This window comes from Panthera tigris, chromosome D3, assembly GCF_018350195.1.
Source record: "Panthera tigris isolate Pti1 chromosome D3, P.tigris_Pti1_mat1.1, whole genome shotgun sequence".
NCBI lineage: Eukaryota > Metazoa > Chordata > Mammalia > Carnivora > Felidae > Panthera > Panthera tigris.
Window position 1 is genome coordinate 37,188,799 of NC_056671.1, and position 16,590 is coordinate 37,205,388.

At 41.8% G+C, this 16,590-nt stretch overlaps 1 protein-coding gene and 1 long non-coding RNA gene across 2 annotated transcripts in view; one reads left to right on the forward strand and one right to left on the reverse strand.

Moving 5' to 3' along the window:
* LAMA1 (laminin subunit alpha 1) overlaps positions 1 to 715 on the forward strand; it is a 167,741-nt gene extending 167,026 nt beyond the window's left edge. Inside the window, exon 63 of the mRNA XM_042962825.1 lies at positions 360 to 715. Coding sequence (XP_042818759.1) covers positions 360 to 520 — 161 coding nt within the window. The 3' untranslated portion in view covers positions 521 to 715. The remainder of the gene's footprint in view (positions 1 to 359) is intronic.
* The window catches only part of LOC122232718, a 53,026-nt gene that overhangs the window by 12,907 nt on the left and 23,529 nt on the right, over positions 1 to 16,590 (reverse strand). The window lies entirely within an intron of this gene.

A 16,590-nucleotide genomic window follows, 5' to 3' on the forward strand; every position in this document is an offset into this window, starting at 1 on the left:
AAGTCATCTTAGATGACCCCCCCAGAGTAGGAAGTCATTTTAGGGCAGGTAACCATTTTAGAGGACAAAGAAACATGATCTTATCCTCTGGCATCGATTCTGGATTTGAATTCTGCATTTCGGATGTTCCCAGTGATTTTTACAAATAACGAAATAAACACCTCTTTGATGACTTTTAAGTCATAACTATACCTTAAAATTACCATATATTAAAAGTTTTCATTGACTTATCACAGAAGCAACATATGTGGGAGAACAGTGTTCTAATTTTGATGAAGAAACGACTTGATAATTACTTTTGCTCCTATTGTGCTAGTCATGTCATTTAACAAAATTAAGCAAGACTTCTCTCTTAACAGCTGACGTAAAGCAAAACTGCCTGAGCAGCCAGACCTCCTTCCGGGGGTGCTTGAGAAAGCTCACTCTGATTAAGGGCCCACAAGTGCAATCCTATGACTTCAGCAGAGCTTTTGATCTACAAGGAGTTTTCCCTCATTCCTGTCCTGGGTCTGAACCCTGACTTTCAGAGCAACTCCCCAGCTGGGAATCATTGTTTATATTTTGAGGAGAATTGTTTTTGTGAATTAAAATCTCTCTTCAGTTCTGATTTCATTTTCAACTCAGGTTAAGTGTTTCCAGAGAGAAATTTTGTACTTATATTAAACTAAAACCATGTGTACAACAAATACCTCTATTAAATAGTTTAAAATGTAAATTGAATTAAGTGGCTCGCTTTTTCTTTGTAAACATTGAATATGCTGTTGATTACCTGACAGTTTTTCATGTTTTACATTTTGAATTTTACCAAATATGGAGTCTGGTCGAAGATAGTGATGTAGGAAGACCCTGAATTCACCTCCTCCACAATCTATACCTATTTATAGAGCAGTTCCTCCTGAAGAACTGAGGGCTGGCTGGCTGGCTTCTGTGGCACAGAGCACATAAAGAATGGCAAGAGAGATGGGGACATGGTAACAAAAGGAACCCCCAGCCCTGTGAATTGCAGTGGGGAAGGATAGCATTGAGGGACCATGAGCTGATCCGTCTGCTCTACAGCACAGAAAAAAGCCATCGTTTAAAAGAGCAACTAGTATCTAAGAGATCCTCTCTTGTAAGTCCACCAAACAGGAGAGCTGCTGGAACTCTCTCTGGGTCGGAAGGGCTGGCAAGTATCATGGTTTACACTCCCCCGAACACCTTGATAGCACAGGCAGGAGCAGGGTTTGGTGCCTTAGCTGGCCTGCCACGTTAATACTGGGTTCCCTGGAGCACAAAAAAAAGCCATGGTATAAAAGAGCAAATAGAATACAAAAGAGCCAGCCCTAAAACCACCAGACAGTGGGGGAGATGCTGGAACTCTTTCTAGGTTGGAGGGGCTGGCAAGTGCCATGGTTTACGTTCCCCATCTACCTTGATAGTGTGGATGGGAAGAAGGTCCAGGCACCAGAGCTGGCCTACTACCTGAGTCCTGGGCCACTAGCCCACACCACCCCAGCCATTCCACCAAGGAGGCCCCGAAACAGCACACACTAGAACACCCCTTGTCAATGCTCACTATAGCTCCAGCCATCCCATCAAGGTGACACAGGCACAAAGCACCCCAGAATACTCCATGCCTATACCACTTCAGCTCCAGACTGCTTGCCAGGGCACCCTGGTGAAGAGGATGCTGGGACTTCCTGGCTCTGCTTTGGCTCCAGCCACCCCACCAAGGTGGCCAATATTCAGAGTGACCAGGAACCCGAAGCCCATGCCTGCCGTGGGGTTCCAGCCACATCACCAGGGCAGCCCCGGGGCAGAATGTCCCAGGATTCCCTGACCTGTGCCAGTTTTAATCGCCACACTAGGTCACTCCCTGTGCTTGTACCCACTGTGACTTCACCTGTCCTCAAGGATACCTTCTGGCCAGAGAGCCCTGGAACTGCCTGAGTCAATACCCACCATCAGCTACAGATCTCCTGCCCAGATGCCCCATACATGGAGCACCCCAGGTCCCTCTGGCCTGCCTCAGCTACAGCTGCCCACCAGAGTGCCCACTGCACGGAGAGCCCTGAAACACCCCAGCCCACATCCACTTCAGCTTCAGCTGTCCTTTCAGGGTGCATGGAGTACTCTGGGACAGCCCAGCCCATACCCATGCCAGCTCCAGCCATCACACCAGGCACCCCTAGCACAGAGTGCCACGTGATCCCCAGCCTGCACCAGACACAGCTCCAGCCAGCCAGCCAAAGCCATAAAGACACACACATTCTACACGGGAGCTGACCATACACAAGACTACTCCTTCAAGTTTAGAAGTGCTGCTCCACCTATTTCAGAGGATCACACACAGAAAGTCAAGTAAAATGAGAAGACAGGGGCATATGCTCCCAATGAAAGAACAAGACACAAACTCAGAGAAAGAACTAAATGAAATGGAGATAAACAATACACACGATAGAGTGTAAAGTAATGTTCGTAAAGATGCTCACCAGACTGGAGAAGAGTGGAAGAACTCAGTGAAAACTTCAACAAAGAGACGGCAAATATAAAAAAGAATCAGAATTGAAATTAATAACTGAAATAAAAAATACACTCTAGGGAGTCCATAGATTAGTAGATGCAGAAGATATCAGCAGTCTGGAAAACAGGGTAATGAAAAGCACTCTGGCAGAACGGAAAAAAGAAAACAGTATTTTAAAAAAGGAGGGTAGGTTAAGGGATCTCTTGGACAACATCAAGCAAACGTTTACATTATAGGGGCCCAAGAAGATGACAGAGAGAGAAAGGAGCAGAAAACTTATTTGAATAAATGATAGCTGAAAACTTCCCCAACCTGGGGAAGTAACGGATATCCAGGTTCTGAAAGTACAGAGTTCCAAACAAAATGAACACAAGAAGGTACACAACTAAACACAAAATTAAAATGTCAAAGGTTAAAGATAAACAGACAATTTCAAAGCAGCAAGAGAAAAGCAAACTGTTATATACAAGGGAAACACTACAGGGCTTCCAGCTGATTTTTCAGTAACCACTTTGTAGGCTAGAAGGGAGTGGGATGACATATTCAAACAGCTGAAAGACAGAAGCCTATAACCAAGAATACTCTACCCAGAAAGATTATCATTTAGAATTCAGAGACAGAGAAATAGTTTCCCAGTCAAACGTTAAAGGAGTTCATTGACACTGAACTGGTCTTATAAGAACCATTAAAGGGACTTCTTTAAGTGGAAAACAAAAGGTCACAGTTAGAAGAAAATTATGAATAAAAAGATGTAAAAATATGACAGCATATACATAAAAGGTGGAGGGAGTAAAAAAGTTCATTTAGGATGTGTTCGTTCACACTTAGATAACCATCAACTCAACATACACTGCTGTATTCTCAGGACCCTATACATAAGCCTCATGGCAACCCAAACCCCAAAACATAACACATAAAGAGAAAGCCAAATATGACACTGCAGAAAGTCCTCAACTGCAAGAAAAGAGAGCAAGAGTAAAATGGACAGAGAAGAATTACAAAGACCACTGAAAACAATTAACAAAATAGCAGTAAGTACATACCTCACGATAGTTACTTTAAATTAAATGGACTAAATGCTCTAATCAAAAGACATACAGAAGCAGAATGGATAAAAAAACAAGACCCATCTATATGATGCCTAAAGAGACTCATTTCAAACCTAAAGACAATACAGACGGAAAGTAAAGGGATGGAAAAAGATATACCATGCGAATATGGGGGTTAGGGGGGGTAGGGGGGGAAGCAACACTCACACCAGACAAGATGGACTTTAAGACAAAAACTATGATAAGAGTCAGATAAAGGCAATACATTATGATAAAGGAGTCAATCCAACAAGAGGATACGTAAATATCTATGTACCCAACACTGAAAAACCTAAATACATAAATATAAAAGGAGAAATTGACAGTAACACAATAATAGTAGGGGACTTCAATACTCCATTTACATAAAAGGAAAGAATATCCAGGCAGAAAACCAGTAAGAAAATAGTGTCTTTGAATGACATACTAACAAGACAAACCAGGTATGTATAGAACATTCCATTCAAAACCAGAGAATACACATTTTTTTCAAGTGCACACGGAACACTATTAGGATATGTCAGGTTACACAACAAGTCTCAATAAATTTAAGATTAGAATTGTATTGTGTATCCTTCCCACAATTGTATGAAACAGGAAATCAACCACACACATATAACACACACATGCACACCACAAAACACAAACACATGGAGGCTAAACAACATACTACTACTAAACAGTAAATGGGTTAACAAAGAATTCAAAGAGGAAACTGAAATGAAAATGAAAACCGTTCTAAGAGTGAAATTTATGGTACTACAGACCTACCTCAAGAAACAAGAAAATTCTCAAATAATCTAACCTCACTCCTAAAGGAACTAAGAAAAGAAGAAAGCCCATTTAATCTACAATAATGGAGTCAACAATATACAATGGGGAAAGACAATCTCTTTAACAAATAGTTCTGGGGACCCTGGACAGCAAAAGAATGAAATGGACCACTTTCTTACACCATACACAAAAATAAAGTCAAAATGGATTAAAACCTAAATGTGAGACCTGAAACCATAAAACTCCTTGAAAAGAACATAAGCAACAATTTCTTTGACATCAGCCACGGAAATATTTTTCTAGATATGCCTCCTTAGGTGAGGGCAAAAAAAGCAAAAATAAATTTGGACTACACCACAATAAAAGGCTTCTGCACAGTGGAGGAAACAATCAACAAAACAAAAAGGCAACCTACTGGATGGGAGAAGATATTTGCAAATGATACATTTTATAAGGAGTTAATATACAAAATATATAAAGAACTCATACAACTCAACACCAGAATACCCAAATAAAATGGGCAAGGGACCACACATTTTCCAAAGGAGACTTACAGATGGCCAACAAACACATGCAAAGATGCTCAACATCACTAGCCATCAGGAAAATGCAAATTAAAACCACAATGAGAGATCACCTTATACTTGTCAGGATGGTTAGAATCAAAAGGACAAGAAATAAGTGTTGGTAAGGATGTGGAGAAAAAGGAACCCTTATGCACTACTGATGGGAATGTAAACTGGTGCAGCCAGTGTGAAAAACAGCATGGAGGTTCCTCAAAAAAAGTAAAAATAAGGGCGCCTGGTGGCTCAGTGGGTTAAGCATCCGACTTCAGCTCAGGTCATGATCTCACTGTCCATGAGTTCGAGCCCTACATCGGGCCCTGTGTTGACAGCTCAGAGACTGAGCCTCCTTCGGATTCTGTGTCTCCCTCTCTCTCTGCCCCTCCCCTGCTCACATTCTCTCTCAAAAATAAATAAACATAAAAAAATGTTTAATTAAAAATAGAACATATGACCCACTAATTCCACTACGGGGTATTTACCCAAAGAAAACAAAAACACTAATTTCAAAAGATATATACACTCCTATGTTTACTATGGTATTATTTACAATAGCCAAGATATGGAAGCAACCCCAGTGTCCATCAATAAATAAATGGATGAAAAAGTGGACAGCATACTATAAAATGAAAAAAAGCAAAAACAGACCCATACTTACAGAGAACTAACTAATGAGGGCCAGAGGGGAGTGAGGCGGGGCAATGGGGAAAATGGGTGAAGGGGGGTGGGAGGTACAGACTTCCATCTATGGAATGATTAAATAATGGGGATAAAAAATAATAGCGCAGGAGAGAAGATGGAGGCGTAGGAGGACGCTGGGCTCACCCCGCGTCCTGCTGATCACTTAGATTCCACCTACACCTGCCTAAATAACCCAGAAAACCACCAGAAGACTAGCAGAATGGAGTCTCCAGAGCCAAGCACAGACAAGAGGCCCACGGAAGGGGGTAGGAAGAGCGGCGAGGCGGTGCGTGCTGCACTGATGGGAGGGAGCCGTGGCGGAGGGGTGGCCCGCCGGCCAAGCAGAGCCCCCGAGTCTGGCTTGCAAAAGCAGAGGGGCCGGACGGAGTGTGTTCCGATAGCAAGCAGGACTTAGCATCTGGGAGGTCGTAAGTTAACAGCTCTGCTGGGAGAACAGGAGGGCTGGAGGACAATGGGAGGGAGAGTTGTTGAGCCCCGGACGAAAGAGCGCAGCTTGGCGGAGAACAAAGGCGCTCGCCAGCACCATCTCCCTCGCCCATCCCCCAGCCAAAATCCCAAAGGGAACCGGTTCCTGCCAGGGAACTTGTTTGCACCACACAAACACCCAACGCTGTGCTTCTGCGGATCCGTCCCTCCGGTGGGTCTGACTCCCTCCCGGTGCCGCAGGGCCCCTCCCGAAGCGGATCTCCGAAGGAAAAGCGAGCTGAGCCTGCCCCTCCTGCCCCTGTGCACCTTGCCGATCCTCCCCAGCTAATACGCCAGATCCCCAGCACCACAAGCCTGACAATGTGCAAGTAGCCCAGACGGGCCACGCCACCCCACCCCACCCCACGCCACCCCACCCCACCCCACCGTGAATCCCACCCCTAGGAGAGGGGAAGAGAAGGCACACACCAGTCTGATTGTGGCCCCAGCGGTGGGCTGGGGGCAGACATCAGGTCTGACTGCGGCCCCGCCCACAACTCCAGTTATACACCACAGCACAGGGGAAGTGCCCTGCAGGTCCGCACCACTCCAGGGACTATCCAAAATGACCAAACGGAAGAATTCCTCTCAAAAGAACCTCCAGGAAATAACAACAGCTAATGAACTGATCAAAAAGGATTTAAATAATATAACAGAAAGTGAATTTAGAATAATAGTCATAAAATTAATCACTGGGCTTGAAAACAGTATAGAGGACAGCAGAGAATCTATTGCTACAGAGATCAAGGGACTAAGGAACAGTCAGGAGGAGCTGAAAAACGCTTTAAACAACATGCAAAATAAAATGGAAATGACCACGGCTCGGATTGAAGAGGCAGAGGAGAGAACAGGTGAACTAGAAGATAAAATTATGGAAAAAGAGGAAGCTGAGAAAAAGATAAAAAAATCCAGGAGTATGAGGGGAAAATTAGAGAACTAAGTGATACACTAAAAAGAAATAATATACGCATAATTGGTATCCCAGAGGAGGGAGAGGGAAAGGTGCTGAAGGTGTACTTGAAGAAATCATAGCTGAGAACTTCCCTGAACTGGGGAAGGAAAAAGGCATTGAAATCCAAGAGGCACAGAGAACTCCCTTCAGACGTAACTTGAATCGATCTTCTGCACGACATATCATAGTGAAACTGGCAAAATACAAGGATAAAGAGAAAATTCTGAAAGCAGCAAGGGATAAACGTGCCGTAACATATAAAGGGAGATCTATAAGACTCGTGACTGATCTCTCTTTTGAAACTTGGCAGGCCAGAAAGGATTGGCACGAGATCTTCAATGTGTTGAACAGAAAAAATATGCAGCCGAGAATCCTTTATCCAGCAAGTCTGTCATTTAGAATAGGAGAGATAAAGATCTTCCCAAACAAACAAAAACTGAAGGAATTCGTCATCACTAAACCAGCCCTACAAGAGATCCTAAGGGGGATCCTGTGAGACAAAGTACCAGAGACATCGCTACAAGCATGAAACCTATGGACATCACAATGACTCTAAACCCGTATCTTTCTATAATAACACTGAATGTAAATGGATTAAATGCGCCAACCAAAAGACACAGGGTATCATAATGGATAAAAAAAGAAGACCCATCTATTTGCTGTCTACAAGAGACTCATTTTAGACCTGAGGACACCTTTAGATTGAGAGTGAGGGGATGGAGAACTATTTATCATGCTACTGGAAGCCAAAAGAAAGCTGGAGTAGCCATACTTATATCAGACAAACTAGACTTTAAATTAAAGGCTGTAACAAGAGATGAAGAAGGGCATTATATAATAATTACAGGGTCTATCCATCAGGAAGAGCTAACAATTATAAATGTCTATGCGCCAAATACCGGAGCCCCCAAATATATAAAACAATTACTCATAAACATAAGCAACCTTATTGATAAGAATGTGGTAATTGCAGGGGACTTTAACACTCCACTTACAGAAATGGATAGATCATCTAGACACATGGTCAATAAAGAAACAAGGGCCCTGAATGATACATTGGATCAGATGGAATTGACAGATATATTTAGAACTCTGCATCCCAAAGCAACAGAATATACTTTCTTCTCGAGTGCACATGGAACATTCTCCAAGACAGATCATATACTGGGCCACAAAACAGCCCTTCATAAGTATACAAGAATTGAAATTATACCATGCATACTTTCAGACCACAATGCTATGAAGCTTGAAATCAACCACAGGAAAAAGTCTGGAAAACCTCCAAAAGCATGGAGGTTAAAGAACACCCTACTAAAGAATGAGTGGGTCAACCAGGCAATTAGAGAAGAAATTAAAAAATATATGGAAACAAACGAAAATGAAAATACAACAATCCAAACGCTTTGGGACGCAGCGAAGGCAGTCCTGAGAGGAAAATACATTGCAATCCAGGCCTATCTCAAGAAACAAGAAAAATCCCAAATACAAAATCTAACAGCACACCTAAAGGAAATAGAAGCAGAACAGCAAAGGCAGCCTAAACCCAGCAGAAGAAGAGAAATAATAAAGATCAGAGCAGAAATAAACAATACAGAATCTAAAAAAACTGTAGAGCAGATCAATGAAACCAAGAGTTGGTTTTTTGAAAAAATAAACAAAATTGACAAACCTCTAGCCAGGCTTCTCAAAAAGAAAAGGGAGATGACCCAAATAGATAAAATCATGAATGAAAATGGAATTATTACAACCAATCCCTCAGAGATACAAACAATTATCAGGGAATACTATGAAAAATTATATGCCATCAAATTGGACAACCTGGAAGAAATGGACAAATTCCTAAACACCCACACTCTTCCAAAACTCAATCAGGAGGAAATAGAAAGCTTGAACAGACCCATAACTAGCGAAGAAATTGAATCGGTTATCAAAAATCTCCAACAAATAAGAGTCCAGGACCAGATGGCTTCCCAGGGGAGTTCTACCAGATGTTTAGAGCAGAGATAATATCTATCCTTCTCAAGCTATTCCAAGAAATAGAAAGGGAAGGAAAACTTCCAGACTCATTCTATGAAGCCAGTATTACTTTGATTCCCAAACCAGAGACCCAGTAAAAAAAGAGAACTACAGGCCAATATCCCTGATGAATATGGATGCAAAAATTCTCAATAAGATACTAGCAAATCGAATTCAACAGCATATAAAAAGAATTATTCACCATGATCAAGTGGGATTCATTCCTGGGATGCAGGGCTGGTTCAACATTCGCAAATCAATCAACGTGATACATCACATTAATAAAAGATAAGAACCATATGATCCTGTCAATCGATGCAGAAAAGGTCTTTGACAAAATTCAGCACCCTTTCTTAATAAATACCCTTGAGAAAGTCGGGATAGAAGGAACATACTTAAACATCATAAAAGCCATTTATGAAAAGCCCACAGCTAACATCATCCTCAATGGGGAAAAACTGAGAGCTTTTTCCCTGAGATCAGGAACACGACAGGGATGCCCACTCTCACCACTGTCGTTTAACATAGTGTTGGAAGTTCTAGCATCAGCAATCAGACAAAAGGAAATCAAAGGCATCAAAATGGCAAAGATGAAGTCAAGCTTTCACTTTTTGCAGATGACATGATACTATACATGGAAAATCTGACAGACTCCACCAAATGTCTGCTAGAACTGATACAGGAATTCAGCAAAGTTGCAGGATACAAAATCAATGTACAGAAATCCGTTGCATTCTTATACACTAACAATGAAGCAACAGAAAGATAAAGAAACTGATCCCATTCACAATTGCACCAAGAAGCATAAAATACCTAGGAAAAAATCTAACCAAAGATGTAAAAGATCTGTATGCTGAAAACTATAGAAAGCTTATGAAGGTAACTGAAGAAGATATAAAGAAATGGAAAGACATTCCCTGCTCATGGATTGGAAGAATAAATATTGTCAAAATGTCAATATTACCCAAAGCTATCTACACATTCAATGCAATCCCAATCAAAATTGCACCAGCTTTCTTCTCGAAACTAGAACAAGCAATCCTAAAATTCATATGGAACCACAAAAGGCCCCGAATAGCCAAAGTAATTTTGAAGAAGAAGACCAAAGCAGGAGGCATCACAATCCCAGACTTTAGCCTCTACTCCAAAGCTGTAATCATCAAGGCAGCATGGTATTGGCACAAAAACAGACACATAGACCAATGGAATAGCATAGAAAACCCAGAACTAGACCCACAAAAGTATGGCCAACTAATCGTTGACAAAGCAGGAAAGAACATCCAATGGAAAAAAGACAGTCTCTTTAACAAATGGTGCTGGGAGAACTGGACAGCAACATGCAGAAGATTGAAACTAGACCACTTTCTCACACCATTCACAAAAATAAACTCAAAATGGATAAAGGACCTAAATGTGAGACAGGAAACCATCAAAACTCTAGAGGAGAAAGCAGGAAAAGACCTCTCTGACCTCAGCCGTAGCAATCTCTTACTCAACACATCCCCAAAGGCAAGGGAATTAAAAGCAAAAATGAATTACTGGGACCTTATGAAGGTAAAAAGCTTCTGCACAGCAAAGGAAACAACCAACAAAACTAAAAGGTGACCAACGGAATGGGAAAAGATATTTGCAAATGACATATTGGACAAAAGGCTAGTATCCAAAATCTATAAAGAGCTCACCAAACTCCACACCCGAAAAACAAATAATCCAGTGAACAAATGGGCAGAAAACATGAATAGACACTTCTCTAAAGAAGACATCTGGATGGCCAAAAGGCACATGAAAAGATGCTCAACGTCACTCCTTATCGGGAAATACAAATCAAAACCACACTCAGATATCACCTCACGCCAGTCAGAGTGGCCAAAATGAACAAATCAGGAGACTATAGATGCTGGAGAGGATGTGGAGAAACGGGAACCCTCTTGCACTGTTGGTGGGAATGCAAATTGGTGTAGCCAGTCTGGAAAACAGTGTGGAGGTTCCTCAGAAAATTAAAAATAGACCTACCCTATGACCCAGCAATAACACTGCTAGGAATTTACCCAAGGGATACAGGAGTACTTATGCATAGGGGCACTTGTACCCCAATGTTTATAGCAGCACTCTCAACAATAGCCAAATTATGGAAAGAGCCTAAATGTCCATCAACGGATGAATGGATAAAGAAATTGTGGTTGATATACACAATGGAGTACTACGTGGCAATGAGAAAGAACGAAATATGGCCCTTTGTAGCAACGTGGATGGAACTGGAAAGTGTGATGCTAAGTGAAATAAGCCATAAAGAGGAAGACAGATACCATATGCTTTCACTCTTATGTGGATCTTGAGAAACTTAACAGAAACCCATGGGGGAGGGGAAGAAAAAAAAAACAAAAACAAAGAGGTCAGAGTGGGAGAGAGCCAAAGCATAAGAGACTCTTAAAAACTGAGAACAAACTGAGTGTTGATGGGGGGTGGGAGGGAGGGGAGGGTGGGTGATGGGTATTGAGGAGGGCACCTTTTGGGATGAGCACTGGGTGTTGTATGGAAACCAATTTGACAATAATTGTAATATATTGAAAAAAAATAATAGCGTAGAGAAAATAGTCAGTGGTACTGTAATAGTGCTGTGTGGTGCCAGATGGTAGCTCCACGTGTAGTGAGCACAGCACAACGTACACTATCCAATCACTATGTGGTACACCTGAAACTGATGGAACACTAACATCGACTGTACTTCAATTGGTTTGAAAAACTGCCCTTAAAGACTGAATAGTAAAACAAAGGAATGTTGACTGCATCTATCTTAATTTGAAGAGCTGGGGAAAAAAAAAACATTTTCAACCAATCCAATAAGATCCTGTTTCTTTTCTTTTCTTTTTTTTTTTACGTTTATTTATTTTTGAGGGAGACAGAGACAGCATGAGCGGGGGAGACGCAGAGAGAGGGAGATGGGGAATCCCAAGCAGGCTCTGTGCTGCTAGCACAGAGCCCGACACGGGGCTTAGACTCATGAAACCATGAGATCATCACCAGAGCCGAAACCAAGAGTCAGACGCTTAACTGACTAAACCACCCAGGCGCCCCAGATCCTATTTTTAAAAGAAAAAGAACTCTATTTTCAAAGTGTCTAAAGCTTATACAAATGTCTAAACAGACTAGCATTCTGGCACATCCACTCTAGAAAGTTAATTTTAACCCTAGAAAATAATGATTTTTTGACTCAGTAAAAAAGAATAAATTAAAAAATAAAGTATCCTATAGCCTATAATAGATTAGAACAAAGAATGAATATTTTCATTTCTTTACCAAAATTTTTAAGCTCTGATTTCTACAACAGACCAGGAATGCTATTGGTTACATTTCAGCAGAGGGCACCAGTTGTTTGCTGCAGAAGACTTTAAACAGACCCTAGAGAGTCACAGGGGACAAAGGGGACAAAGGGAGCAAAGGAAGGAGACGGAACCTCCTTTAGACAGACTGTTGTTTAATCAGGGCCTGAACTAAAAGAACATTTTTCGGGACCAAAAAAAAAAAATGTATATATATATATATATATATACACATACACACACACACACACACACACACACACACATATATATAAATAAACGTGTGTGTTTGTGTATAATTCTTTCCCCTTGATCAGCTACATTTTGTTTTTGTTTTTGCTTTTGCTTTTTAAAATATTTTTAATGTTTGTTTATTTTTGAGAGAGAGAAAGAGTGCAACCAGGGGAGGGGCAGAGAGAGATAGAGACACAGAATCTGTAGCAGGCTCCAGGCCACAAGCTGTCAGCACGGAGCCTGATGTGGGGCTCGAACTCAAGAACTGCGAGATCACGAGTTGAGCCAAAGTCGGACGCTCAACAGACTGAGTCACCCAGGCGCCCCGATCCGCTACTTTTTCTGGAAGAATGTGTATAATTTTAAAAGAAAAAAATTTTAAGCCACACCTGTATATTCTTTAAATGAACTGAGGAGTTTTAAACCCAAATTTTTGAGGTCTTATTTGATTCCCTACAAACGTGTTTTAGTTCTGTTCTGTGGCCATGGCTGTGGTCAAAATGGCTGCTATCTCAAACACTTCAGGAAAATGATTTCTTTTTTCAAATTCTTACTGGAAAAGAGGTCTCTACCTCACTTAGCAATGACCTACTTTTCCAATACAGAAAGTGACAGATTCAACTTCTATTCCTGTGAGAGGTTGTAATTTGATAAACAAGGAAGGCAACTGTGGTCCTGTCCCTGTCTCTCTTCTGTGCCTCGCTCATGTCTCTGAACACTGGCAGCCAACTGTACCTCCTGGCTGATGTCTCTGAAATCTGTAATTCCTTCCCAATTTAATATCTGTGTGAAGATACTAGAGAAAGGTGACAGCCAACTGTGACAGAGCTGTTTGTTCTGTAGCAACTGGCAACCGAAGGAATGCGGACAAGTGCAGTCTCAAGGCAGTTCCTTGGACAGCTGGATTAGGAAAGAGGCATTAGCCATCTCAGCACAAAAATGCACAAGGGCCCTTCACCATGCCGAGAGTGGCCCTTCTGTTCTTGTTTCTGTGGAAACCCTCTACAGTGGAGACGAAGGCATGGACATTCTAGAATTTGGTTCACCATGTTGGAGGAGGAAATGGTCCGAACCACTACAGAGAGCACACTACAGACTTGGATAGGGTTTATTCCCTTTCCCCCCTCTCCCCTCTCTCCCTCCTTCCCATTCGCCCTCACCATTTATTAATAGAGCTGAAACAGGGTTTGGGCCTTTCATCGCTCGAACTATTCACAAGGCCTCTCCTAAAAGATCCCCTCGGGAAAATCCACTTCTCTCCCCTTAGGGCTTCCACTGAGTGCAGAGTAGTACAACCGGGGTTTAGAGGTCTCCCCTTGATGGTAAAGAACCTGGGCTCCAGATCAGACACCTGGCTGTGCCTCACCGCAGGGCTTTATGTTGGTTCCTTAACCTCTCTCAGCAAGGCAGAATTCAGGTCTTTGGAGTTAGGTTGCCAGATAAAATATAGCAGGACACTCGGTTAAATTCAAATTTCGGATAAACCATGAACCATGTTTAGTAAGAATATGTCCTAATTATTGCATGACATCCTATATTTATTTGGTAAATTTGGCAACCCCACTTTATAAAGTCCCAAAGGCCTACAAAGATTGGTACTCCTTCCCTCACTCACTACCACATGATTAAAAAAAAAAAAAAATCTATAGTTTAAAGATATGCAAAAAAGTTCACTGAAGATCATATTTTTCCACAATACTTTTATTGAAATTTCAGATTTTTTTCAAAACCTATTTTTGGGAGCCCAAGCATTTGCTTAGTTTGCCTGTTCAGCCATCACTGCGTTTTTTTCTTAATTGTGGTAAAATATGGCTAATGTAAAATTTATCACTTCAACCACTTTTAAGTGTACAGGTCCGTGGTAGTAAGTACAGTCACACTGTTGTGCAACCGTCCTCACCTTCTGGCTCCAGGACTCGTTTCATCTCACAAAACAAACTCTGTACCCGTTAAACACTGACTCCCCATTCTCCCTCACCCCAGCCCCTGGCAGCGACCATCCTACTCTCTGTAGGAGTCTGACTACTCTAATTACCTCGTATAACTGGAATCATTCAGTCCCTGTCATTCTGTGACTGGCTTATTTCACTTAGCGTGACGTCCTACAGGCCCAGCTATGTTGTGGCACGGGTCAGACTTCTTCCCTTTGTAATGCTGAGGAGTGTTCCACTGTGTGGACAGACCATGTTTTGTTTATCCATTCATCCATCAGTGGGTGCTGGTAATGTTTCCATCTTTTGGCTTTCGTGACAATGAGTATATAAATATTTGTGCAAGTCTCTACTTTCAATTCTGTTGGGTATATTGCCAGAAGTGGAATTACTGGATCATTTAACGTTTATTTTTGAGAGCAAAAGCATGCATGAGAGAGCAGGGGAGGGGCAGAGAGAGAGAGAGGGAGACAGAGGATCTGAAGCAGGCTCTGTGATGACAAGAGAGCCCGATGCATGGCTTGAACTCATGAACTGTTGTGATGATGACCTGAACTGAAGTTGGACGCTCAGCCGAATAAGCCACCCAGGCGCCCTGGTAAATCTACTTTTAATTTTTTGAGGAACCACCATACTTTTTCCCAAGCATCCAGCACTGTTTTTAAGCCTCAATTTTTTCATCTGTAAAATGTGATTATGGAACCAATATCAAAGAAGTACATATTTAGGAAATACTAAAATTGACTCAAAAGAAAATGCCTGGGTAAGCTAGTAACATTGACTTTGGTGAAATTTAATCCTTGGTCACACATACCCATAAAAAAAGGCCAATAATCAGTTGGTTTAAAGGCAAGTTTTACTAAACATCAGAAACAAACAAACAAAAAAAAAAACTAACCAACTCATTCAATATGCTGGTATAACCTTAGAAGGCCCAATTTATATAATACACTACTGATCTTCCTGTACTGTCTGTCTATATAACCATCTCTAAAATGATGCATTGTAATCAGGGATGATATACACACAGCTGAATACGACAACAATATATCAACACAGGCTTATGAATTAAGTAATAATTTAGTGTCCAAACCAGAAATTGAGAGGAAAACAGATGAAATGCTCTATTAGAATTTCCGAGCCCAGAAGGCATCTGTATTTTCACTTTAGAACACTAGAAATCAAAGGCTAAATTGTGGTACCAGGGGATAGACTGGAGTCCTATGGACAGTCTGGAAAGGTTTAATAGCTGTAAGTAGGCTTGGCGGAATACACAACAGACGCATTTGTGGGCTGGAGCCCAATTTACAAATTGCTTTCACATGCATGGTGGTGGTTGGGTACAGAGCAGGGAGTATGGGACCTTGATACACGGGTCTAGTAAAGAAAGGAGACTGCTGGGAGCAATGGGAACAGGTGTGAAGAGAGAACAGAGTGGATGGGGCCCGATCATCGTCAGCCCACAAGTCAAGCAGGTAAGGAAGGAGATGTCCTGTAAAGCATCAGGGTTTTCTCTCAGGGGAATGCTGTGACAAGACGGTGTGCTTTTTTTCATTATATATGTATGTATATATGTATTTTTTTAATTTAAAAATACTTTATTGCTAAAAACTCTTAACCATCATCTGAACTTTTTGTTTTCCAAATTTTTATTGGAAAATTCTAGTTAACATACAGTGTAATATTGGCTTCAGGAGCAGAATTTAATGATTCACCACTTACATATAACCCCCAGCGCCCACCACCATTTAGCCCGTCCCCCGCCCACCTCCGGTCCACCAACCCTCAATTCGGAGACCGTGCCTTTGGAATCACAAACTGGCTGGAGATGCAGCCTGCACAGCCGGTTGAGCAAGACTAAGTGGTAGCGGACAACCAGGGTGGTGAAGAAGGAAGGACAAAAGAACGGCCCAGGATTGTTAGGGGCTCCATGTTAGCTTTAGCCACTAAGAGATTATGAGGCTCAGCAGGGAGCCTGGAGCACTGCGAGTGCTGGTTCCATGAACAGGAGATAAGTTGAGAGAAATCATAAGCTTACGCTC